Source organism: Rhinolophus hipposideros (genome assembly GCF_964194185.1).
Source record: "Rhinolophus hipposideros genome assembly, chromosome: 8".
In the NCBI taxonomy this organism is placed as follows: Eukaryota; Metazoa; Chordata; class Mammalia; order Chiroptera; family Rhinolophidae; genus Rhinolophus; species Rhinolophus hipposideros.
In genome coordinates, this window is record NC_138054.1 from 73,361,171 (window position 1) to 73,387,257 (window position 26,087).

Here is a 26,087-nt window from a genome sequence, read left to right on the forward strand (position 1 = left end):
GACTCTCTGTTGCTCCCGACTCCCGACCACTGCCAGGCGGAGAAGGGTCCAGGCCGAGCAAGCCGAGCGACGAGCTCAGCTGATGCAACCTGACTGGACTCGCATCACTGTTCTCGGCACGCGGCGGCGGCGGCGACCGAGGAAGGGGCGCGGGTGCCACACTGATCACGGGAGACGGGCGAGGGAGCCATGGGGGACGCTCCAAGCCCACAAGAGAAGCTGCAGCTTATCACCCGGAACCTGCAGGTCGGTCCTTGGTCCTTGGAGTTGGAAATGCGTTGTTGGGGATTTGGGGCCCGGGGTTCAGTGATCGTGAGCCCCACTGCGGGATCCTAAGTGTGTGGGGCCGGGGACTCCGCACCGAGGCAGCGCTGAGAGAACCTGCGGTCCTCATGACTCGTCGGTCAGTCAGTCAGTCAAGCAGCAATTAGCGGGGTGATGCAGAAATCGCAGTGGGCTCACCTCCGGTGCGCAGTTACCTGTGTTGAGCCGGGCGTTGAAACGAGGACTCCCACTCCACCCACCGTACTACGTGCCCGTGTCCCGCGCGGCCACCGAGCTTACGGTCTGCTAGTGCAGTCTCTGTCTGTAAGACAGTGGGATTTCCCCCACGGCTGACCCTGACCGTCTTGCGTAGCGTCCCACAACCGTTCGGCTATCTTTGGTCCACACCGATGCGGTCCCCGCGGTAGTCTATGGGCCGAACGGGAGACAAGGGCAAGTACACTGGTAAGATGCCCTGACGCTCTTTAATCACACACTTCAACATAGGGTACAAACAGCATTCCAATCCCGGCTGCAGCACACAATAGTACATTTAGGGTTACGAACCAATCCCAAAGCCAATTCGAGCGCGCAGTGCACCGGTGCTGGGGCACAGCGTCTAGGCCGGGAGGTAGGTCTGGAGAGCATCCGATCCGGTCGGGGAGTGAGGTTGGAGCTCAGAGGTTCACGGAGCAGCATGGTCTTCTCTCAAGGGAGACCGTCTTTCCGGGGTCCCGAAGCCTTGGGTCCTTAAGGGCTTCAAGTCTGGATGTAACTGGCCGATGCCCTTCTATCAGTCCTTATAGCTGGCATCTCCCCCAACTGGTACTTGTTTATTTGTACAAACAAATTGTTTACTTAGTGGGGCATTCCCTTGGCACTCAGTATCCAAGATGGAGTCATTCTTGCTCATACAAAATGGAGTTACTCTTGCTCACACAAATACCTTATTTTAGGCACTCTGCACAGCCAGGAGCAGTGCTAGGCGCTAGGGTACGCTTGGCCCCTGACCTCCCAGAGGTTGTCTAGAGGGAATTAAACTCTAAAAATGACCTGTAATCCAAACACTTAATTACAGTTGAAGCAAGTACTGGAAGTTACTATCCTTGGAGCTTTGAAAGGAAATTAGGGGAAGGGCTGGGAGGAGTGTCAGGGAAGTCCGAGGAAGTGACCTCTAAATTGTGCTGTGAAGGATGCAAATTACTTCTTCACACATGTTCCTGCTGTTTCCAGGAACAAGCAGGAGTAGAAGTTAATGAGGAAGAATGGGGGGTGAGAAGGGGACATTTAAGGTAGAAGGAACCCAGATCAAGACCCAGAAGGGAGAAAGAACATTGGTTCAGAGAAAAGGCTAATTTGGCAGTAGATTGAGCAAAGTGCAGATTAAGCACTTAATAGTTATATTGCTCATTCCCTTGCCTCCTTCAGGCTTCTGACTATTGTCACATTATTAGGAAGGCCTTTCCTGGACCACTTTGTTGTTGTTTCTTCATAGAACTTATCACCATCTGACGTACTATACATTTTACTTGTTTGTTTAGGAAGCATAGCAGGGACCAGGTCATGAAGGTCTTGTACGCTGTTTAAAATTGGGTTTTTATTCTAAGAGCAGTGATACATTGGTTGGGCTGCAGCTTTTTTTTATTTCTCTCTTTTTGAGATACAATTCACATGCCATAAAATTCACCCTTTTAAAGTGTACAATTCAGTGGGTTTTATTGTAATTATAAGGATGTGTAACTCTCACCATCACCCCACAAAAAAACCTATACCCTTAGAAATCACTGACCATTCCTCCCCTCCCCCCAGTCCTAGAGAAACACTAATCTACTTTCTGTCTCTGAATTTGCCTATTCTGAACATTTCATTTAAATGGAATAATACAAATGTGGCTCTTTGTGTCTTACACTTAAATGATAATTTTTTCAAGGTTCATCCATGTTGTTGTCCTATCATTCCTTTTTATGGCTGAATAATATTTCATTATTCAGTCGATGGGCATTTGGGTTCTTTCCACTCACGACTTGATCTTAACCAGAGATTCTTGCATGCTTCCTCTTAGCCAGATCCCTTTGTTTCTTAGCCTCTCTCCATAAAATAGTGCTGGGTGAGGACAAAGGATATACACAGCTAATGGCATTGACTCACTCAGGTTTTAAAGTGTAAGTGATAACGACCTTTCCTTGGGTGGTGAGAACCTTCCAAGTATCTAAATAGCCAGAGGCTCGGAGGATTCAGGATCAGCCTCCAACCAGCTTAGAACAGGATTTTAACAAGTCCTGCTAATAGACAATTCAAACCAGCAAAACAATTTTTGTCTTCCTGGGTTCCAACAGCCTCCACAACCATCACTTGAAGAAACCTTAAAATCTCTTTTTATCTGCAGCATACTGACCTATTCGGATTTTTCCAATATGTCTTAGGGAAAAAGGAGATTATTAAAGTATTTAAACCGGCAAATGAGATAATCAAATTTTGGGTTTTAGAGATCTCTCTGGCTGCCTTTTGGAACATGGAGTGGAGAGAGCAAGATATGGGAGACCTGTTAGGAGACTTCTACAGTAATATTGGTGTAATCTCATGTTGGCCTAGACTAGGATGGTTGTGTAGAGGCGGATACAAGTAGGAGGGTTTAATAACTGTTTCAGAATAATATGCAACTTGGTGAATGATAGCACCATTTACTGAACTAGGGATGAAACCATAAGTGAAAAAGATGGTTGGGGAATGAGGTAGGAAGGTAAGAACATGAGCTTAGTTTTGAACATGTTGAGTTTCAATTAACTGGGTTGATAACAAGAATATGGTTCTATATGTGGGTGAAAGCAAGAGATTTGGGAGTTACTAGCTCATAAATAGTAATTGAAGCAACCGAAAGGGATCAGGGAGAATGTATAGTGAGAAGAGATAGGGCCGCAAGGATTGCTAATATTTAATGATTAGGAAGAAGAATACATGCAAAAAAATATGAGACCTAGCAACCAAAGAGGAAGGAGGAAAACTAAGAGAATAAAAAATAGAGGAGACCAAAAGAGGAGTGTGTTTCAGGAACGGTGTGAGAACTGAAAAGTATTCGTTGAATTTAGCAATTGTGATCTTCGCAAGAGCATTTTTAGTAGTGTGATGCTGTATGGAATTCAAACTGGAATGGAAGAGAAGGAATGGAGATCAGAAGAGACAACTATTTCAAGAAGTTGGCTATGAAAGGAAGGAGCATGAGTTAGAGGTAGTTGCAGGGGAAGATGTAATTAGGGACATGCCCCATTCCCCTAACGTCAGCGTCATTCCACTGGGGTGGTACTAGCAACAGCACCAACTTAGTCTGGCTCTCATTCTGGGCTGAGGGCATGGCTGACCCACTCTGCTGGCTCTGAGCCTGGACACCCCCAGTGATACATACCTTTGTTTTCCTTGTCACAGGGTAAAGGATGAGCAAGGTGGGGCACCAGCATTAAACCAGCTCTTCTGCTTCCACAACAGGAGGTTCTGGGGGAAGAGAAGCTGAAGGAGATACTGAAGGAACGGGAACTTAAAGTTTACTGGGGAACAGCAACCACTGGCAGGCCACATGTGGCTTATTTCGTGCCTATGTCTAAGATCGCAGACTTCCTGAAAGCAGGATGTGAGGTAAGAAGTAATGTTATAAACCAAACAGTTGCTCTCGGGGAATGGCCAAAAGAGACTTAACAAGGGCAGGACCAGGAGGAGGGGTTTGGAGGTACTTAGACAAATTCACATTATGGTGCCCCTTATCTCTATGTCTAGGTAACAATTCTGTTTGCGGACCTTCACGCATATCTGGATAATATGAAAGCCCCATGGGAACTTCTAGAACTCCGAACCAGTTACTATGAGAATGTGATCAAGGCAATGCTGGAGAGCATTGGTGTGCCCTTGGAGAAGCTCAGGTTCATCAAAGGCACTGATTTCCAGCTCAGCAAGTAAGTGCTTGTTCATCTACCCTCCTCGTGGCTCTGGTGTCTAGCTAATTACAGTCCTGTGGAATCCAGGCACTCTTTAAATTTGGATTAGAAGCTGTTTGGCTCTAGCTATTAAGAACCATTACAAGTTCTGTACCCTTTGTACTTTTAACTCATCCATCAAAAATGTGCTGACTAGTAAGTGCCTAGGTACTCTCCTATTTGCTGGAGATATAAATGTAACCATAATGAAGTCCTTGGCCTTTCAGAGCTCACAGCATATGGGAGAGTAATGATGAACCATTCAGCCTCACTTTCTCCTTCCAGGCTCAGCAAATGATGATAAAGGAAAATATTTTGCTTGTTTTTCACCTCCCCAACAATTTTTGTTAATGTTTTGTCAATTTTATTCATATTTGTAATGTTAGCATACATATAATTTTGAGTCCTAATTTTTTTTTTTTAATTGGGGGATATTGGGGAACAGTGTACTTCTCCAGAGCCTATCAGCTCCAAGTCGTTGACCTTCAATCTAGTTATGGAGGGCGCAGCTCAGCTCCAAGTCCAGTCACCGTTTTCAATCTTTAGTTGCAGGGGGCACAACCCACCATCCCATGCGGGAATTGAACTGGCAACCTTGTTGTTGAGAGCGCACCCTCTAACCAACTGAGCCATCCAGACACCCCTCCGGAAGCTCAGCAGCAGCTCATTATCTTTAGTCTAGTTGTGGAGGGTGCAACTCACTGGCCCATGTGGGAATGGAACCGGCAACCCTGTTCAGAGCTCACGCTCTAAGCAGCTAAGCCATCCAGCCGCCCCTGTGTCCTAATTTTTTAACTTAACAATTTCCTAAGTAATTCCCCCGTGTGCCACATTTTTTTATTTCTAAAACCTCTCAAATGTTCCATGTATCCCTTTACTGGTCACTTTTGCGCTTAAACCCTTAGTTTTTAAGGTAAGCATTTTATCCTATTTCACAGATAAGGAAATAGATTCAGGTTTAAGTTCATACAACTAGTAAGTAGAAGAGTCAGGTATGAACCCAGAACTCTTGCTTTCAACTTAATTTCTCATTTTACTTCATCTAACATAATTTCCTTTACCATTCCCTACTGTTGAACATTTATAGAGTTTTAGATAAAGCATATAAACAGACTATATAAACAGATGTTTGAATCTACAGCCTCAGTAGATAGAGTAACTAAGATTTCATTCATTTTACATTGATTCCACAGATATTCAGGGAGCACTTTTATTATATGGTAATAGGTGCTACAAAGCAGGCAGGCAGAAGGAAAGAAAGTTCTCGGGAAGTGGGGAGTTTCTATTTAAATAGAGTGGTTACAGAAGACCTCTGTGATGAAATGGCATAAGATGACAAGAGACCCGACAAAGGTGAGGAAACAAGTCACGCAAATATTGTATTGAGTTCTTAGTATGTGCCAGACGCTGTTCTAGGTACTGGGAATGTAATAGTGAATAACTCGAGCAAAGTTTTTATTCTCCTAGAATAAAGGTGGGATAAATAAAGCTATTCTGCTCTAAAGTCACCCCATCTTTTTCTATATACAAAAGTGACTTCAAAGGAAGATGGCTTTGTAAGTTCACGCTTTGATGCTCTCCCTCTATTCCAAACACAATGATGATACTTAAAAACATAAAAATTAGAAAAATAATAATTTTTAAAAAGGACATAGCCAGGTTTATAAACAAGCTAAGCATCTCTGTGGTAAGAGAAACAATTGAAATGTAAATTGGTGAGTGGGGCTGAAGTTACACGTCTGCTGGATTCCAGTCTGGAAGTGGGCATTGGGGACAAACCAGGCTGACTGCTTAAAGCCAGAGGATAAAGTAGGGCTTTTCCCCTTTTCCCATTTTCACTCCTCCTCAAGGAAAGTAGAGCTGGGGTATGGGGCACTATTGGCCACCTACCAGAATTTTTAGGGACTTTTATTAAGATTCAGGCCTATGGAAACTGGATTATGTGCACACCATAAATTGAACCAAGCTCCCACTACCTATGAATGTTATATCCCTGATATTACCAAAAAAACATAAGTTCTCAAATGCCAAGACATCATATCCGTTAAAAAAAGGAAATTATAAAATAGAAATGAAAATGAATAATAGAAATACAAATAATTATTTAGAAATCTTGGAAATGTAAAATTCTGTCATTAAAGTAAAAACAATAAAACAAAAAACCCACAAACCAACCTTCAATAGATGGGATCAAGTCTAGACTGAACACAGTTGAAGAGAAGATTATAGATTTGAAAGGTAATACTAAGGAATTCACCCAGAATGCAGAGAAATGGACAAAAACTGCAAAAGTGTTTAAGATGTAGGTAAGGACTTTATTTGTTAGCAGTCTGGCAGAGTAGTTTAGTACTCTGACCAATCTTCCAGCTGAAAACAACTGAAAATTCTGGATAAAATATTTTTTAAAGTTCCTAAATGCTTCAAATTAGTCAATTAACAAGTTAGTCAAAAATATACGCTTAGTGGCCAGAAAGTGGAAATACAGAGATATTATGGTTTAATTAATCTCAGATGTTTTAAAATACTGCTAATAATCTATAACATGTAAAAGACTCATCTAGATTTAAGAGATGTTAAATATTTAAAAATATACATCTTAGGATCTATAAAATACAGTAAGTAGAACATTGAAGACCACTTGTACCTTGAGGGAGTTCATTGCATCACATGCACTTGATCTTTGGTTTCATGGCCCTCACAGACCATGATAAAAAAAAAAAAAAAGAGAGAGAGAAAAAGTTAAGAATAAATGAGAGTACTAGGCCAGGAGGTCCAATATTTGAATAATCAAAGGGGGTAACCTCCAAAACGCTGGGAATCAGGATGGCTTTACGTTTCTCTAAAGGAACACTGAAAACCAAAAGGTGTTGAAGCAAAGCCTTTCAAATTCCAAAGGAAAAGAATTTCCAACCTGAAAGTCTATACCCACCAAACTACAATTCAAGTGTAGGGATAAAATATATCTGAAAATATTTATCTGAAAAATTTTATTTTCATGTTTTTGTTGGCCATTTGTGTGTCCTCTTCTGTCAAGTGTCTATGCAGGTGTTTTGGCCTATTTTTCTACCCTTTTTTAGGAGTTCCTTATACATTCTGGATACCAAATCCTTTGTCATTCATGTAGCATGGGGATTGAGAATTAACCCACAGAACAGAATAGAGAGTTCAGAAATACATCCTGACAAATATGGAAACTTGATATATGTCAGAGCTGGTATTGCTTATCAACAAAAAAAGAATATACTTTTTAGAAAAAATGGTTCAGAGACAATTGGTTATCCATATGGGAAAAAATAATCCCTCCCTTCCAAGTGGATTAGAGATTTGATTGTAAAGTCCAAACTATGAAGACATTTTAAAGACGATATGTAGGACCATCTTATGATCTCAGGGCAGGGAAAATTAAACAAGACACACTGAAAGCATAAAGCACAGGAAAGAATTGATGAATTCAACTACATTAAAATTAAGACCTTCAACACATCAAAAGTAAAATAAAGTGAAAAAACAAGCCACCAACTAGAAGATACAACAACATGTAACTGGCAAAAAATTTTAATATCCAGTATTATATGTCAAAAACTACAAAATCAACCGTCAAAAAATGTCGTTCTGGTAGAAAAAGACATTTCACAGAAGAAACCAAATGACCAATACGTATATGGAAAGTTATTCAAAGAAATGTAGATTAAAACTAATGAGAAACCACTCATGCTTTCCAAATTGGCAACATTTAAAATAATGACAGTGTTAAGTAATAAAATTGATAAAAGCCACTTTGGAAACTAGTTTAGCATTATCCACTAAAGTTCAAGATGCAAGTCCCTTCTGATCAAGAAATTCTACTCCTTGGCATGTATAAAAAACTTGCACATATATACCAGGATACACATATAAAAATATTTACAACACATTTTTCAGAGATACAAACATAGTGTAAAACTGGAGAAAGACAGAAGTTCAGGGTAGTGGTTACTGGGAGAAGGAAGTGGGATCGGATTGTTGGGGGGTACGCAGCTTTTCAGAAGTAATTAGGTCCTTTTTCTTAAACTGAGTGATGGGTATACTATTCTTAAGACATGGAAGATAGATTGAGAAATTCTGACGTTTATTTAATAGGCATTCCAGAAGAAAATGGAGGGGAACGGCAGAGAAGCAGCATTTCAAGAAAGAAGTGAAGAAAAAGATTAATTAAAGCCATCTTTAAAAAAGAAACAGATAAAGTAGTATTTTGAATGAGAGGATGGACCGCTGACATTTTAGAAGCTACTAGGCAGTGTTCTCTTGGAATGTCATAAGATTGGGAGAGTGAATTAATGTGCTTTAGGATTAAACTGGGGCCTGAGCCCAGTCTTACAGCTATTTCCTCTTCCTTTCCTCTTCAGAGAGTACACACTAGATGTATACAGACTCACCTCTATGGTCACACAGCACGATGCCAAGAAAGCTGGAGCTGAGGTGGTAAAGCAGGTGGAGCACCCATTGCTGAGTGGTCTGCTGTACCCCGGACTACAGGTACTTGGGAGGGATGGAGTTCCCCAGTGACCTTTTCTGTTCTGTTTCTAACCACTCTCTCAGCCCTGTCAAACTGATGCACTTGCTGTTCTTTCACCATCCTGTAGGCCTTCCTTCCTGTCTCCCTCCTGTCTCCCTCCTCTCCCCACCCCCACTTCCTGGAACCCTCTTTGACTTTTTCAGTTGTAAGGTCCTTCCCTACCTATCCTTTAAAATACTGCTCATCTCACCCATCTTCCTTATGTTGATCTTAATCTCTTAATTGAAGAAAATTAATTTCAGAGCAATGTGTGAAAATAAGTTTTAGGCATGATCCTATTTTCCATTCAACAAAACACGCATATTCTATTTCACGTGTATGTGTATTTGCAAGTTGTTAATACTGGTTACCTCAGGATGGCAGGATGAAAATGTAGATAGATTTAATTTTTTCCTTGCATATTTCTATGTTTAATGTAAGAAAATTAGGTCTTCCCTTGTCATCTCCAAGTGACCTTTCCAAAGGTTAAACCCAGAGACGTTCTAGACCTGCACTGTCCACTATGGTAGTTAGACTCTAGTCATAGTCATATGTGGCTATTAAAAGTAACTAAAATTAACATTTTTAGTTCTTCGGTCACATTGGCTATATAGTTCTGGTGCTGGTGAGCCACTTGTTGGACAGCACAGATACAGAACATACTCATCATCACAGAAAGTTCTGTTGGACAGTGCTGTTATAGATTCTTCCTGCTTGCTCACCTTTTTCCACCTCTCCTTCTTCCTCTTACCCCTATCCAATCAGACATAAAATTTTATCAATGCTACTTCCTACAAGTCTCTTAAATTCAATCTTGCTCTACATCCGCACTGACTTCATTCATCATTGTTTCTCACCTGGCCTTACAGCAATATTCTTTGTCTCCAACTCTCCTCCACTCCATGCTCTGGCCTCTCACTGGTGTGATCTTTCTACAGTGCAGGCCATTTTCTCCCCTCCTTAAAACCATTCGTGGACCAGAATAAAACCATTCATGGTCCAGAATAATGCTGGGCACCCTAGCATGCCACTCAGTGTCCTTACCTGTTTTTCTAACGTCATCATCACTAACCACTTCCCACACCCCTTGAAGTTTGTGCTTTAGCAGACTGAATTACTCATAATTTCCCTAAACACTTCACACCTCTGCACCTTCTCACATGCTCTTTCCTCTGCCTGGTGAAAAACATCTATATATTCTTCAAAATCAAGTTCAGCCCACAAGCTGATTCTAGGAAGCCTTAAAGCCACCTATTTGACCAGATAGAGATAATCATTTCTTCCTTTGTGTTAGCACTGTTCTTTAAATGAACATCTAGGTTGGTCGCCTAGCATACTGTACTGAAATTATCTGTTTCCTTGTCTCTCTCCGAAACTGGGAAATTGGCTTCTTGAAGGCAGAGTCTGGGTCTGATTCTGCATCCACAGGGCTGGCACTAGGCCTGGCATGTAGTAAGTGACAGTAACTCTTTGTTTACTAGTTTAGCCTCGCCTTTATTTCTGAGCTGTCTGGGCACTTTCTTCTTTTGCCACTTATTTAACATTTTTCATAGACTGTGTTATGCAGGGGGTATCTTTGATATGACTATGGTTCGTTGTCTTCCCTCCCTTCCCCACTGGGTTATGAGCTTCCTGAGACCAGAGACTATTCTTATTTTTCACCCCATGACATCCACTTGGAGTACTGTTTGGTACGGCACTCAGCAAATGTTTATGGAGCTCTAGAGGCCAACAGGGAGACTGGATGCTGCTTATTTACTTCCTGGCTCTACCTTCTGAAAAGCATAGTGATTTTCAAAAGTTTCTGATTTCTCAGACCCATATAGAAGAAATACAGTAGGAGTTTATGCCCATGTGTTTCTCTCCACAGGCCTTGGATGAAGAGTATTTGAAAGTAGATGCCCAATTTGGAGGTGTTGATCAGAGAAAGATTTTCACTTTTGCAGAGAAGGTTAGTGTCCTCTTTCCTATCTTTTTTCTTTTGAGCCTCAGAAGTATGCAGTTCAAGTTTATTGAATGTGCCAGTCCCATCACTCATAACCTTATTGTATGGTAAGTATTTTTCTGTTTGGTTTTGTACATGAGAAAACTGAGGGTAGAAAGAGTAAGAAAGTTGTCCGGTTGGTGACCGAGCAGAAATTAGCACCTTGATCTGTCTGACTCAAAAGCCCATGCTCTTGCTGCCGCCAGAAAGCTGCCCCCAGAAAGCTGTTGGATTTGCCTCTTTCCTAATAGCTTAGTTTCCAGGGAAAGGCACCAGCAGTCACAACTACTGTTCTTTGTCAGAGAATTTGGTCTGTTTGCTCTGGATCTTACAAAAACCACTCATTTCTAAGATGAGGTTTAGCAGGGCTTAAAGGAGGAAATTAGCGCAAGCCCGTAATAGTTTTTTCTGGGAAAGAACTTGAGTAAGTTGGAAAGGTCTATTGAGAAGTGGTTGGTATTTTTGAAAGCTTCTCAAAACCTCACATTGGCACGGGTGGAGAGAAAATACTGCTAGTAGAAATGTACATTCCTAGAGGGTGATTTGACAATTCTAAAATGGTTCTGCCCTTTGTCCTAATAATTATACAAATTTGTCCCAGGGAAATAATTTTAAAAGTGTAATTTGAGTTATGTATAAAAGTATTTATCACATTATCAGTTAAAGCAAAAATCTAGAAATAAACATATCATATGACAAGGGATTGGGTAAATACATTATGATAAATCCTCACAATGGAATATTATATATTTTTTAATGATTTTGGGGTATATTTAATGATTAGGGAAGTGTTTACAATGTAAATTTTTTGATTAATCAGGTATTTCTCATTATTCCATTTTATCTCCTCTATTAACTTTTTAGTTGTACCTTCTTTTATTATTCTAGCAGAGATATGGTCCATGGCTTATTTATGTATGACTCAGAAGCTCTGAGAATGGCTTTTATATTTATTAAGGGTTATTTAAAAAATAATACACAATAGAGACCACATGTGGCCCACAAAGCCTAAAGTATTTATTATCTGGCCCTTTACAGAAAAGTTTTGCCTACTCCTGCCCTAGAGATTACATGTATCTTTGTAATTTATTACAGTTTAAGTTAGATATTTTTACCACTTCCCAACAATGCAAGAACCTATAACAATTATACTCAATTAAATGCCCTGCTACCCTTTTTGCTATTGTTGTCACATGTTTTACATGTATTTTAAATCCCAAAGACTTTATTTATTTTCTTTTAATTTTTAAAAATATATTTTTCAATTACCATTGACACAATATTACATTAGTTTCAGGTGTACAAAACAACATAGTGATTAGACATTTATGTACCTCACAAAGTGATAACCCAAATAAGTCTATTAGCCATTTGACACTGTACATAGTTATTACAATATTATTGACTATATTCCCTATGCTGTACTTTACCTCCAAAGACTTGATTATAATTGTTTTTTAAACAGTCAATTTTCATGTATACTTAATCACTACTTACCATTTCTGATACTCTAAATTCTTCCTGCATTTCTATATCTCCATGCTTCCTGGGATCCTTTTCTTTTAGCCTAAAGAACCCCCATTAGTATTTCGTGTTTCATAATGAATTCTTTCCAGCTTTCTTTTGTCTGAAATCACCTTTTTTTATTTTTTTGCATTCAATGGGTATAGAATTCTAGGTTGGCAATTATTTTTCTGTTAACACTTTAAAGAGTTGTCCCATTGCCTCTGGCTTCTATAGTTTCCATCAAGAAATCATCTGTAAGTATTACTGTTTCTATTTTGTAGATAATATATCTTTTCTTTGGCTGCTTTTAAGGTTATCTCTTTGTCTCTGATATTCAGCAATTTTACTATGACGTTTTTAGATATAGTTTTCTTTGTACTTATTCTGCTTGGATTTTGCTGAGCTTCTTGAGTCTGTGGGTTGATGTTTTCATCAAATTTGAAAAATTATCTCTTTTTATTTCCTTAAATATTGCTTCCATCCTATTCTCTCTTCCTTTCCTAGAACCCTAATTTTACATAGGTTAGACCTCTTGATTGTGTCCCACCTGTCTCTTATATTCTGTTCTGTTGTTTTCCTTTCTTTCCTTTCTTTCCCTCTCTGGGCTTTAGTTTGGATATTCTCTATTGACTTTTCTTCAAGTTCATTAATCCTGTCTTCTGTTGAATCCATTCAATATTGTATTGTGCCATTTCAGAACTTCCATTTGATTCTATTTTATACATTCCTATTCTCTTTTATAATTCTCCATCTTTTATCTGTTTTGCCCATCTTTTCCTCTATTTCTTGTAACACACCAATTATAGTTATTTTGACACCCTGATTTGCTTATTCCAATACCTGGATGGTTTCTGACTCTGCTTTTGTTGACTTTTAACTATCAGTCACTTTTTTCTGCTTCCCATTTCTCATACTTTTTTAATGTATCAAAGACATCATAGATATGTTGTAAAGGTCCTGGATTATGTTTATAGAGTTCTATGTTTTCTGTAGGCTGTTAAATTATTGACATCTGTCACCATGATCCGGTCAGGGCTTGGTTTTAGGCTTTGTTAGAACTGGTGTATTTCGGTTTTGCCCTTATTCCTATGATGTGGATCTTATTCTAGGGATAGGCCTTTCTGGAGTCTCATACTAAAATTTCAGGGTGTTCACAGAACCCTCTCTACTTCGATTGGACCTAAACTTTAACCTCTGTCTCCTCGGCATTGTGCAGCCTCTGAAATCTGTTCAGGTCTTGAGCTTCCCAGAACCTGTTCTTCCTGGAGTCTCTCCATATGCATGCATAGCTATGAGTCAGTCAACAAATCAGTGGGGAGTTTTGACTTAGATTTTTTTTTGGGGGGGGGTCTCTTCTTTCTAGAACCCTTCCCAAATCCTAGCCTCCTGGCAGCCATGAACTCCAATGTCTGTCTCCTCTTGTTAGTCAGACTGCTACTATCTGCTTGATCTCTTTTTCTCAGCACCTGGTTTGAAAAAAATGACCTCAAGCAGAAAGCTGGGGTGCATGTGTGGTCACCTTTGCTTTCCATTCTCTCAAGATTTGTAGCTGTACACCTGTTGCTGTCCAATGTTTACAAATAGTTATTTTACATATTTCCAGCTTTTATAATTGTTCATGGTGGGAGAATAAATCCAGTAACCTCACAATGTAATATTAATAGAAAAGCAGTTGGGAAAAAAACTTTGTTTACATCATGATCACCATTGAAAGTTATATTCGATAGGAAAAAAAGATTGGAAGGACCATGTGAAATTGTAAGCTTCATATATTCCTTCCAATCGTAGGTGAGATAGAGGTACTGAGGAGAAATTTATACTAATACCTGCTTTGTGTGTTTCTTTCAAACCCTTCAGTATCTCCCTGCACTTGGCTACTCAAAACGAATCCATCTGATGAATCCTATGGTTCCAGGATTAACTGGCAGCAAAATGAGTTCTTCAGAAGAGGTAGGTTGCCAGCTCAGACTTGAGTCTAGAAATCTTCAGCAAGAGATGAAGAGATCAAGGACTCAAAAGAATAGTAACCTAGCTAACTAGAATTCTTAAATATTTGAGTTATCGGTAATCTTAAGTCTTCCAGTTAATTCCAGGGGTTATTGAGTATTGAAGGACCCAGAAGCAGTCCTGCTGGGATTTGATCATAATTATAAGAGTTTTACTGCTACTGATCAAAAGCATAAGCAAAAGTAATTTCTTCATTCATAGAACTTACATGATAAAATTCAGCCTTATTAATGAGAAGGCCATGGTTGCATTTCACCAACTAGCATCTTGATTCTTAGGGTGATGTCTGAATTAACTAATATCATAAATATGCTGTCCTCTAACATTTAAAAGTCCTGCTTAAGGGCCGGCCCGGTGGCTCAGGCGATTAGAGCTCAGTGCTCCTAACTCTGAAGGCTGCCAGTTCGATTCCCACATGGGCCAGTGGGCTCTCAACCACAAGGTTGCCAGTTCAATTCCTCAAGTTCCACAAGGGATGGTGGGCTCCGCGCCCTACAACTAAGATTGAACATGGCACCTTGAGCTGAGCTGCTGCTGAGCTCCTGGATGGCTTAGTAGGTTGGAGCTCATCCTTTCAACCACAAGGTTGCTGGTTGGACTCCCACAAGGGATGGTGGGCTGTGCCCCCTGCAACTAACAATGGCAACTGGACCTGGAGCTGAGCTGCGCCCTCCATGACTAGGATTAAAAAGACAACAAGTTGACTTGGAAAAAGACCTGGAAGTACACACTGTTGCCCAATAAAGTCCTGTTCCCTGTCCCCTGTAAAATATTTTTTTAAAAGTCCTGCTTAAGGAAAGGACACTTCTGTTATAATCACTAAGGGGATAGAGTGGAGGACTTAGTGGAACCCAAAGATGAGAAAGGTTAAGTTCAGGATTCCCAACCATGACTGTTCTTCAGAATCACATAGAGAATTAAAAAAGAAAAAAAAAAAAAAAATGCCGATTAGACCCTGTCCTTAGAGTCTGATAAGTGGTTCCGGGAAACAACTTGGCAATCTGTATTTTCTTACAAATCCTACTAGATGATTCTGTTTAAAGTCCCGTTTGGGTACTTATCTAGTTCTTTAAGTCTGAGTTCTCGATCTTTGATCAGAGATTAGTAAATATATGCCTGGAAACTGTTATTGTTATTTTTAAAATAATATTCCTTTTTCTCTCAAGTTAAACTGTTCCATATGTCAGTCATTTCTCTGAAAAGGTATCATATTACTCATCCTATTTGGTGACATTCACCGTATCTCAAGCTTGGAAATCAGTTCTAGCAGCAGTTCCCAAACATGACTGCATCATAATTACTCGGAAAGCTTTTTAAAGCTACAAACACCTGGCCCAGCCCCAGGAGAGTTTGATTCATGAGGTTTGGGTGGAGCCCAGTAATTTATATTTTTTAAAAGCTCTCCAAGTGATTCACATACAGTCATACGTGGACCAGAATTTAGTAACCACTGAACTCTAATGAATATGAGCTCACTTACTCCATAATAAGGAACAAATCCTATTACCTTAAAAAGGAAAAATGGCTCTAAATAATTCATAATAACTGGTATTGGTGATTGCTGATGACAATGTCAATTAGCATACCCCTTTCGAAAAACAGTTTTGGATTTAACAATTTTTGGTAGCTTAAGGAAATAATCCTAGAGAAGGCAAAACAAAACAAAACAAAAAACCTCTGCAAAGATGTTCATTGTAGCATGACATGTTATTTGTAACATTTTGAACATAATCTGAAAGTTTAGAAATTGTTAAATTATGTTGTCAATAATTGGGACTATAACAGAGCATAAAAATTATAAGAGAAGATTAGGTAGCCACTCAGAAATACTTAGGACATAGCTTTAAGTGAAAAAACACAGAACATTTATTCTCTAACTACAAATTTGTATTAATTCCATGTGCTGTAGACAAGGCCTTAGAAGAACACAGAAAAATTAAAATAGTTTTATTTATTGGGTGTCAATATTGAGAGTGGTCCTTCACTGATTAATTTTGCTTTTGTTACAGTTGTTTAATGTTTAAATCTTTGTTTAATAAAATACAGCTGACCCTTGAACAGTGTAGGGGTTAGGGGTGCCGACCGTCCCTTCCCCTCCACCCATGCAGTAGAAAATCCACGTATAACTTTTGATTCCTCAAAAACTTAACTTCTGGGCGGCCAGATGGCTCAGTTGGTTAGAGCGAGAGCTCTTAAAAAGAGTGCCGGTTCAATTCCCACGTGGGATGGTGGGCTGTGCCCCCTGCAACTAAATTGAAAGCAGCGACTAGGCTTGGAGCTGAACTGTGCCCTCCAAAGCTAGATTAAAGGACAACGACTTGGAGCTGATGGGCCCTGGAAAAACACACTGTTCCCCAATATTCCCCAATAAAAAATGTAAAAAAAACCCAACTTAACTACTAGTAGTTGACTGGAAGCCTTACAGATAACATAAACAGTTGATTAATAATTTGTGTTTTATGTGTATTATATACTGTATTCTTACAATAAAGTAAGCTAGTGGAAAGAAAATGTTACTGAGAAAATCACATGGAAGAGAAAATCAATTTCAATACTATACGTATTTATTGAAAAAATCTGCATGTAAGTGGATCCATGCAATTCAAACATGTTCAAGGGTTGACTGTACACAGATTAGTTGAGTGTATTCTCATTTTCAACCACAAGAGGTCCCCTTCTCCATGGCTTCTAGGAGTCCAAGATTGATCTCCTTGATCGGAAGGAGGATGTGAAGAAAAAACTGAAGAAGGCCTTCTGTGAGCCAGGAAATGTGGAAAACAATGGGGTTCTATCCTTCATCAAGCATGTCCTGTTTCCCCTCAAGTCTGGTAAGACACTCCCTGTTTTCTTCTCAGAGGCCAGGCTGAAATAGCAAAACTAATAGTGACCATACTTGTGATCATACACTATATCATACTTGTGATTTGTCACAGCGTCTTCCTCCAGGGACAGGCTTCCCTGGTTGTCTGTTTTGAATTCTCATATGTTAATGTATGATTGGTGTTAAGACATTATTTAGTTGTCCATGTGTTGTTACCAGGTTAGATTCTAAGTGGGGTGTCAGGGTGGGCAGGGGTGGTAGAAATGAGGGTGGGGCAGGCATGTTGAACTAGAGAAATGAAAAGAAATATAAGACACAGCCCTTCCACTTAAGCTTGGATGCTAGCTGGGATACAACCTGGCCACTCATCCAATTTAAAAAAAATAAACTGCCATATAATAAAGTTCTAAATATATGGCAGAAATGACAAATACCCATACATTTGGGCTAGGCATGCTGACTCTGTCATTAGCCCTGAGTTTGTTGATGTGGGTCCTTTTTCTTACAGAGTTTGTAATCCTTCGAGATGAAAAATGGGGTGGAAACAAAACCTACACCGCTTACTTGGACCTAGAAAAGGACTTTGCTGATGAGGTAATACCAGAGGAGGAATAATCCCCACTGAACTCATTCTGAAAAACCCCTCCATCTTGGCCTAGTCACGTTTCCAGTTATGTGTCGCAGGGCTCTCCAAGGCTATATATTTTGTTAATGGCTTAGATGAGGATGCAGATGGCTCACAGATTAAATGGGCAAATGGCACAAAACTAATATTAGTGTCCTAATCACTCTCCAAAAGGACTCAACCTGGAATAAAGGACCAAATCCAACCTAAGATGAAGTATTTCAAGGACACGCACAAAATCAAGGTTCCAAAAAGAGACAACTGTGGCGGCCAGTTAGCTCAGTTGGTTAAAGCGCGGTGCTCTTAACAAGGTTGCGGGCTCGATTCCCACATGGGCCACTGTGAGCTGCGCCCTCCACAACTAGATTGAAACAACTACTTGATTTGGAGCTGATGAGTCCTGGAAAAACACACTTAAATAAATAAAAGTTAAAAAAAAAAAGAGGCACACTATAAAAGGATAGAAGAGAGGACACTATTCATTTCAACAAACAGTTTAACAAAAGACTTACTAGGTGGCCTTGTGTTAGGCACTGTGCTAGGGGCTGGCATTATAAAGGGGATTAAGTCCTCATGAAGCTCAGTCCAATAGGAGAGGCAGATGTGTAAACAATTATCATTTCCTGTCTTACTGCACAATGAAGGTATTCGTATATACATGGTCTAGAAATAAAATAGGAGGAAGTGATTAACTGGCTGGCTGAGAAGACTTTGTAGAGGGGAGATCAAACTCCTGTTTCACTTGAAGATTAGGAGTTCATGGGGAAATCTGTGAGAGAATAAATTGTGTAAAGACATGGTAAGATGAAACAGCGTGGTATGTAAGTTCTCACAAGTGGTTTGGTCTGACTAGAGTCTAAAAGGTGAGGTGGGACATTGTGGGAGTGGTAGAGCAGGACCAGATCATAAAGGGAAGATGTAATAATAGCAGATATTTGGAATGAAATGGGGAGTTTTGATGGACTCTTTATTTGAGTTGAGTCGGCAATGTGAGGGCTGTCAGAAATATTAACGAAGCCTTGGCTCAAGTCATGAAAATATTCTATTCAGTTCTCCCTTGTTCTGAGTATATTTGGGGTTGTGCATTCAGCCCTGGACTTCAATTTTATGTTTATTTGACAATCAGGGGTGTGTTGGTAGAGAGACAAAGGATGCGATGATTGGGAACAGACTCAAAACCATGTCACAAAAGCACAGTTGAAAGAACTGGGCATGTTTGGCTGAGAAGCCAATATGTGTTCAGTCATCCTCAAAATACATAGGACTCTCATGGGAGAGGGGTTTTCTTTTTGTGGCACCAGAGGGCTCAACCAGGACTGTGGGTGGGGGCCACAGGGAGGCATGTTTAGGTTCAGCTTCAGGAAGAACTTGCTAATGACCTCAATTATGTGGCAATGGACAGGGCTGCCTCCCTTGACCTTGCATTCCCCATCACTGAGGTGTTCAGGCAGAGGCCCGAGGAGCACTGTTGTATGAGGGTGTGGGCATCAAATAGAGGAAAAGAGTGACCTCTGAGGTCTGAGGGTCCTTGAGGCCCATTTTTGGATATTTGACAGTGGTTGATTGGAGACCCTTCTATCTGCTGTCTGAGGCAGGCCACAGAACCCACACTCCCCTCCTCAACCCTGTGAGCAGCCCTTTGTGGGAATAATGAGAAGGAATAGAAGAAATGCTTTTGAATAAAGAGCCTAGAGCAGCGTTAAGCAGAGCGGTAGCATTTTCTGTGATAGTGCACGTATCCGGTAGTGTGAGACACAGCTGCCGCTGGCCACGTGTGGCTGTTGAGCCTTACAGTGTGACCAGTGCAATTGAATAACTGAATCTTAATTTACATTTAAATGGCCACATGAAGCTAGTGGCTGCCATGTTAGATGACGCAAGTCTAAAGCTTCTCTGTTATTAAACATTCCCAAGGAAATGAAGGAATAGCATCAGAAACAAAAATGTAGGCATTGTTGTATTACAGGGCGATGTCCCCTCAGAATATCTAAAAGATCCTTTCAGGCCAGATTTGAGATAGAAGAATGAATTATATCCCAATTAATTGAAATTGAATTACTGAACTCTTCCCATGTACTAATACTAGTCACCATTTTCACCCATTATGTGATTTAATCTTCATTCTGAGGTAAAGGTATTGTTATCTTCATTTTTGAAGTGAAGAATCCATAGCTTAGAAGGGTTAGGTGCCTGGTTGGGGGGGTCACACAGCTAGCTAGCTGGGACTCTAACCCCAGTCTGCCTAACTCCAGAGTCCTTATTCTTTCTTCTTGCTCACTCAGCTCCCCCTCTGGTTTTAGCCTTTTCGTTTCCTATGTGAATATTTCTCTGCCAGTAAATGACACCTGCTTTATGTCACTACTCTAAGGATAAATGGAGGGACTAGAAGAGTTTGACTAATAAAAACATTTAGCCTCTGAAATCCCTCAAGTTGGTATGAAATTCAGAGTCAAAGGACCTGGATCCTGGACAAGTTAGATAAACTTTCTGAACCTATTTCTCCTTCTCTGCCCTTCCAGCTTACAAGGTGGTTCTGACTCTGCTGGGAAAACACCCTGCATCCTGTACTCACATTATTCTTAGTAGATTCAGGTGTCCTGTGCCCTGTTTGAGTGTCTTATCTCACCAGGCTCCGTACACTTTTGCAGGTTGTACACCCTGGAGACCTAAAGAATTCTGTTGAAGTCGCCCTGAACAAGTTGTTGGATCCCATCCGGGAAAAGTTTAATACCCCTGCACTGAAGAAGCTGTCCAGTGCTGCCTACCCAGATCCCTCAAAGCAGAGTAAGGCTAGTGGGGGAGGGGGAGGGCAAAAGAAGGGGAATGACATCACTGGGATAGCCTATTAGTGGGCCTCAGAAAAAGGTCTGTTTTAAACTGAGGGCCCAAGAAGCCAGGGGATCTGAAGTGCATGAATGTCATGCTCCATTGACTCCAGGAATGGAACTTGAGTCTTTGATTTTAGTTTGGTGGATAGTATGAAGTGATTATGTCCTGTTTTACCAACACTGCTGGGAGATGCTGGTATGAGACATGTGCTTTTGGTCCTTTCAGCTCATCTTTCGATTCACCCAGTTCCGTTCCATGTGCTTCTGACTGGCTCTTAGTTGGCCATCCACCCCTCCTAGAAAAAACTCAAATATATATGGAATGCATGAATGGAAACACCTAAAGGTGGCAGATCTACTACTTTCCCCTTCCCCCAAAGCCTAATAACTGAGGGAAAGGGTAGATGAAAATCTAGCATGTCACTTCTCAAAGGTTGCTGACCCTGTTTTAAAGAAGATATAACTCAGAAGTAGCATTCATGGTAAGGTAATTTTTAACTTGATCAAGAAAAGTCTGGACCTCTGTGAAATAGAGGCCAGGATTCCCATGTTCTATAAAACTTAATAGTGTTTTCAGGTCCTTGCTATTTCCATAATGAAGTCCTACATGAATAATTTTAATTCTATGTATCTTTCCAGTAGAGTTGAAAAAGGAAGAAGGATTTGTTAGATAGATAGATAGATAGATAGATAGATAGATAGATAGATAGATAGATAGATACATAGATACAGATAGATACATAGATAGATACATAGATAGATACATAGATAGATACATAGATACATAGATACATAGATAGATCCATAGATAGATAGACAGACAGACAGACTCTGCATGTAATCCCATTAGTGTCCTCATTTGGTGGGATCACCAGTTGACTTGTCATGGGGAAGGAAGAGAGTTCTGACCCATTGGGGTTCTTCTCATTCCCAGAGCCAGTTGTCAAAGGCCCTGCCAAGAATTCAGAACCAGAAGACGTCATCCCATCCCGGCTGGATATCCGTGTGGGGAAAGTCATTAGTGTGGACAAGGTACTCGTTTTTCACCACATCCCAGAGAGGTACATAGGAGTCATGTTTGTCTGTTTCCATCTGGAGGAAACCTGGCCTGGGATGGGAAGCAACATCCTTGAGGTCATATTGCAAGTCGGAACCCAGGTGTCTAATTCCAGGCATCAGGCTTTTCCCTTTGCTGCCTCTGGACCTTAGGCAACCAAACCCAGCCAGGAACTCAGCATGGGGGGGCGGGGGGGCGGGGCAGATGTTAGTCAAAGGGAACTTGTTTATCCGTAAATCCAGTCTGGTGGACTCACCTGTTCTCTACCAGCTTGTCTGGACTAGCTGCAGGCCTTATCTTGGATCAGCCACTTTGTCTCCCAAACAACCTTTCCCCCACCCTATTCCCCCCACACACACACCCCAGACACACATCCCCACACACACACACGGAGAGAGAGAGAAAATGGTGAAGGGAAAAGGACTTCCTTTTTCCCAGAGACAGAAGGTTATGCACCCAGTGGCCTGGGACAATTGTGGGCTCTTTTTTCTCTTAGCATTGACTGACTTTTCACTACATAGACCCAACCACCAAAAGTACTTTGAGATAGCTGCTGCTGCTTTCAGATGGTGATACCAGCAGATTTCCTTCCCCATCCTCCAGCGCACCTAGGACTGAGCTGGTACAGAATGTGGCCATATAGTAGTCCCCTACATAGTCCAGGCCATTTGTTCTCCCGTAGAGATTCCTTCCACCTCTTACACAAGTAACTAGACTCATTTCATTCAAATCCTGCCTCTTGGTTGAGAGTAGAATGTACCTTCAAGGCCCATTCTCCTGCCTGCTGTCTGGGACCTGAAAAGAGTTAGCTCTGGAAGGTACGTCGGGGGCAGCTTTGGGGAGTATTTGCCCCTTTCTGGAGCCGGAGGGTTCACCAGGCACCATGATCTATTCCTCTGTGACACTCTCCGGAACTGATATCTCTTGATGGCAGCACCCAGACGCAGACAGCCTGTATGTGGAGAAGATTGATGTGGGGGAAACTGAGCCACGGACTGTGGTCAGCGGCCTGGTGCAATTTGTGCCCAAGGAGGAACTGCAGGATAGGCTGGTGGTAGTGCTGTGCAACCTGAAACCCCAGAAGATGAGAGGAGTCGAGTCTCAAGGCATGCTTCTGTGTGCTTCTATGTGAGTGAGGACTTGGGGTGGGGTGGGGCATAACACTGGGGGAGGCTGAGAAGAGTGGGGAATTGGCCCACACAATGACCTTCCACATGCCACGTGGAGCCCTGAGGACACTGGCCAAAAGGTGGTGCATGAAGGAATTATTTATTAAACAAGTACTGTGAATGAAGCACTTTACGTACAGTTAACTATTCAAACAGAAATTGAAGGTTCAAAGCAACATGTACCCAACATGTGCCCACCTCTCACTACTACTAAGAGATGGGGCCAGGATTCAAACCCACTTCTGATTGGGTGTCAAGGCCTTGCTTTCTGTGGTGTCGTACCTCCCTTCCCTAAGAGCCCAGACTTCAGATCTCTCCTGACGGAGGATTTCAGTTTAGCCCTGGTTAACCCAATCCTGATGATGTCCAGACATGTAAGTACATCAGTGAGGGCCTCCTGGGCTCTGGCACTGTGGATGACCTAAATCCCAGTAGGGCACCCATGTAAAGGTTCTAATGCTTGGCCTCCATGGCAGCTGGAAGCAGTCCATAGCCTCACTCTTTCCTTGTCTTGTGTATCTTCCTAGGGAAGGGGTCAGCCGCAAGGTTGAGCCTCTGGACCCTCCTGCAGGCTCTGCTCCTGGTGAGCGAGTGTTTGTGAAGGGCTATGAGACGGGCCAACCAGACGAAGAGCTCAAGCCCAAGAAGAAAGTCTTTGAGAAGTTGCAGGTAAAAAGCTGCAGTTCCTCTCTTACCTGGGCTGCCTGGACTGCATCCCTGGGATTGCTGCTACTGAATCCAAACCAGCCCTTTCCCCAGCTGGGCCTTCTACATCTAAGCCCCTCTCTTCTTTCTTCATTCCAGACCTTTCTGAATGAGATGCCTAGGGAGCACAGGGGCCCTCGCATGTACTGAGCACTGACAGGCTGCTTGAGGCACTGTGTAAGGAACATCAGAGAGTTACTCATTTGATCTTCAGTCTGTGATAGGAGATCATCCCCATTTTACCTGGCAGAATATCTTCCAAGGCCACACAGGGTCACCAGAAGTGATGGAGCCAGAATCAAAACCCTCCCAGGGTCCTTCCCACCCATCTTGATCTTAGAGCACTCATTCTCTCCTCTCCTTCTGGGGAATTGACTCATATACGGCCTGCCCCCATGACCCCTGAATTCATTCAACAAATATTGGGTCCCAAATATATATATATGGCAATGTTCTAGGTTCTTAGGTTCTTAGGCTGCATCAGTGAATAAAGCAGCAAAAATTCACTCTCTTTGTGGAACACTACATTTGCAATTTTTTCTAGTTAATAACTTGTTTTCCTCAATTAGACAGTGTTTCTGGAGGACATTTCAAGTGATTTCTACCTCTCCATCCTCTCATATGTGCCAAATGGCTTTGTCCCCTCCCTCCTTTCCTTGTTTTCCAGGATGGTTTTATGAATTAACTTATTTTTTTCTGGCTATAAATTTTCAATGTAGAAACATGTAAAGTATAGGGGGAAATGAAAAAAACAAAATACCCATAGTCCTACCACCTAGAGATACTGAAAAATGTCATTAGTGATTATTTGTTTCTGGACTTTTTCTATACATAGAAATATTTAGTTTGAGTTATACCATGTTTAGTCTTTTTTTTTTTTTTCAACTTTATGCCTGAAAAACTTCCCCATCTTCTTAAATATTGAGGAGGGATCTTATTGTATTTTGTCATAATTACTATAATTTAATCAAATTATATAACCTTATTAGACATTGAGATGTTAGAGGTTGTCCTGTTAGAATGCTGTGATAGGTATCCAGGCACATAGTTCTTTGCACTTATTCATGATTATTTTCTTAAACTAAATCCCTAAAATGAACTTTGTGCCGCTGAGTGGGCTCAGCTCCTGGCCACCCTATGTCCCCCCGGCCTCGCTCAGCTCCTGTAGGTTCACGCCTGTGGCTTCTGTTTGGAGTCAAGTCCATCTCATGTTTGCGCTTTTCCAGCTGCCTTCTATTCCTGCTGCCTTCTATTCCCCCAGCATTATTGTCTGTTCCAAGGAACCCTGCCTTCTCATGATGTGCTCCAAGTAGGCCAGCTTCAGTTTTGTAATTCTTGCCTCCAGCAATGCTTCAGGCTTACCCGAGTCAAAAGATATGAACATGGAAGCTTTTGACAAACTACTGTCTTAGAGAAGTTGAGTCAGTTTACACTACTAGTCACGTAAGGGTCTGTTTTCTTGCAGTCCCACTACCACCACTATAACCACTTTTTTGTTTCTTGTCCAGGCTGACTTTAAAATTTCGGAGGAATGCATCGCACAGTGGAAGGAAACCAACTTCATGACCAAGTTGGGGTACATCTCCTGTAAATCACTGAAAGGGGGGAACATTAGCTAGCTGACCCAGCATCTTCCTTCTCCCATCGTCCTGAGTCATCTGCCGTCTCCTCAATTTGCTCCGCCTATCACCCGTTTACCCATCTCTCAGGACACTGAAGCAGGCAGTTTGGGACTTTTATTAGGTGCAGGACTCGGTAAGAGGCAGCTCAACCCTCCCCTCCCCCCCAAATCCAGGATCATCCCAGTCTGGCTGCAGGGAGAGGCTGACCTCCCAGGGAGTAACACAGGCAGCGCAGCAGCAGTGAGTCTAGCTGTACCTACTTCCCGTGGCAGCTGACCTGAGAAATCTGGTTTCAATGTATTTCACAGAAGAAGTTTATGCCACAATCTTAATTGGAAAAATACTGGTTCCCACGTTTTCCTAGAGTTCTCCCAACAGCTGTGCCTCTGCCTGGGATCTGGTGCCAGAACTGGGCTATTTACAGTTTCTTCGTAACAGGAAATTGTGGGATTTGAAAAGGAAAAGGAAGGGAAAACAGAGAGCCTAGTGGTCTACCAAGTGTTTGGCAGCTTTCACCAATGCCTGCCAACCCTGAGGCTTGGCACTGGGGACAGGCCTTGCCCCAGGGCTCTTGGAATTTCCCTTGATCCTGCTAGGTTGGGACATTCCCTAGCCATGTCGTTAACATCAGAAGTAGGGTGGATGGTATGGGCCTGGTTCTTTCTTCATAGAGGGTGTGGTCCTTTCTCCATAAGGCATCTCAGTCGGAATCACTAACCCTCGTCATGAATGCAAATAAAATGTCTGTGAAAGGGTGGCTGAATGGGGACTGTCTGTGAACTGGACCATCTTAGGAGAGAAGAACACGAGTATGGAGCAGTCGCTGGGCCCCCCCGCCCCCCAGCCTGGGCTGCTTGTATCTTGGACTTCTGACACTAATGGGTGGGGTGGGGGCGGGAGGCATAGGTGAGGTTGGACAGACACCTACCTGACTTTGCATTTGGCAGGAGAAAGCAGAAGAGGCCCACTTCGGGGTCCAATGCTTTCAGCAAGCAGAACATTT

General features: G+C 41.7%; 1 protein-coding gene across 2 annotated transcripts; it reads left to right on the forward strand.

Moving 5' to 3' along the window:
• The first annotated feature begins 29 nt into the window (after positions 1–29).
• Positions 30–25,895, forward strand: YARS1 (tyrosyl-tRNA synthetase 1). Of its 2 annotated transcripts, none has more exons than XM_081057173.1 (13): positions 30–246; positions 3,685–3,891; positions 4,030–4,205; positions 8,612–8,741; positions 10,631–10,711; positions 14,108–14,200; positions 16,950–17,085; positions 17,587–17,672; positions 20,352–20,487; positions 21,466–21,563; positions 22,523–22,716; positions 23,285–23,426; positions 24,971–25,895. In XM_081057173.1, the coding sequence occupies exons 2-13, from the start codon at positions 3,853–3,855 to the stop codon at positions 25,079–25,081; spliced, it is 1,422 nt and encodes a 473-aa protein (XP_080913299.1). In that variant the 5' UTR covers positions 30–246; positions 3,685–3,852; the 3' UTR covers positions 25,082–25,895. The 2 variants fall into 2 exon arrangements, with proteins under 2 accessions (XP_080913299.1, XP_080913298.1); XM_081057172.1 differs by having other exon boundaries at positions 44–246; positions 3,745–3,891.
• Positions 25,896–26,087: the final 192 nt, after the last annotated feature.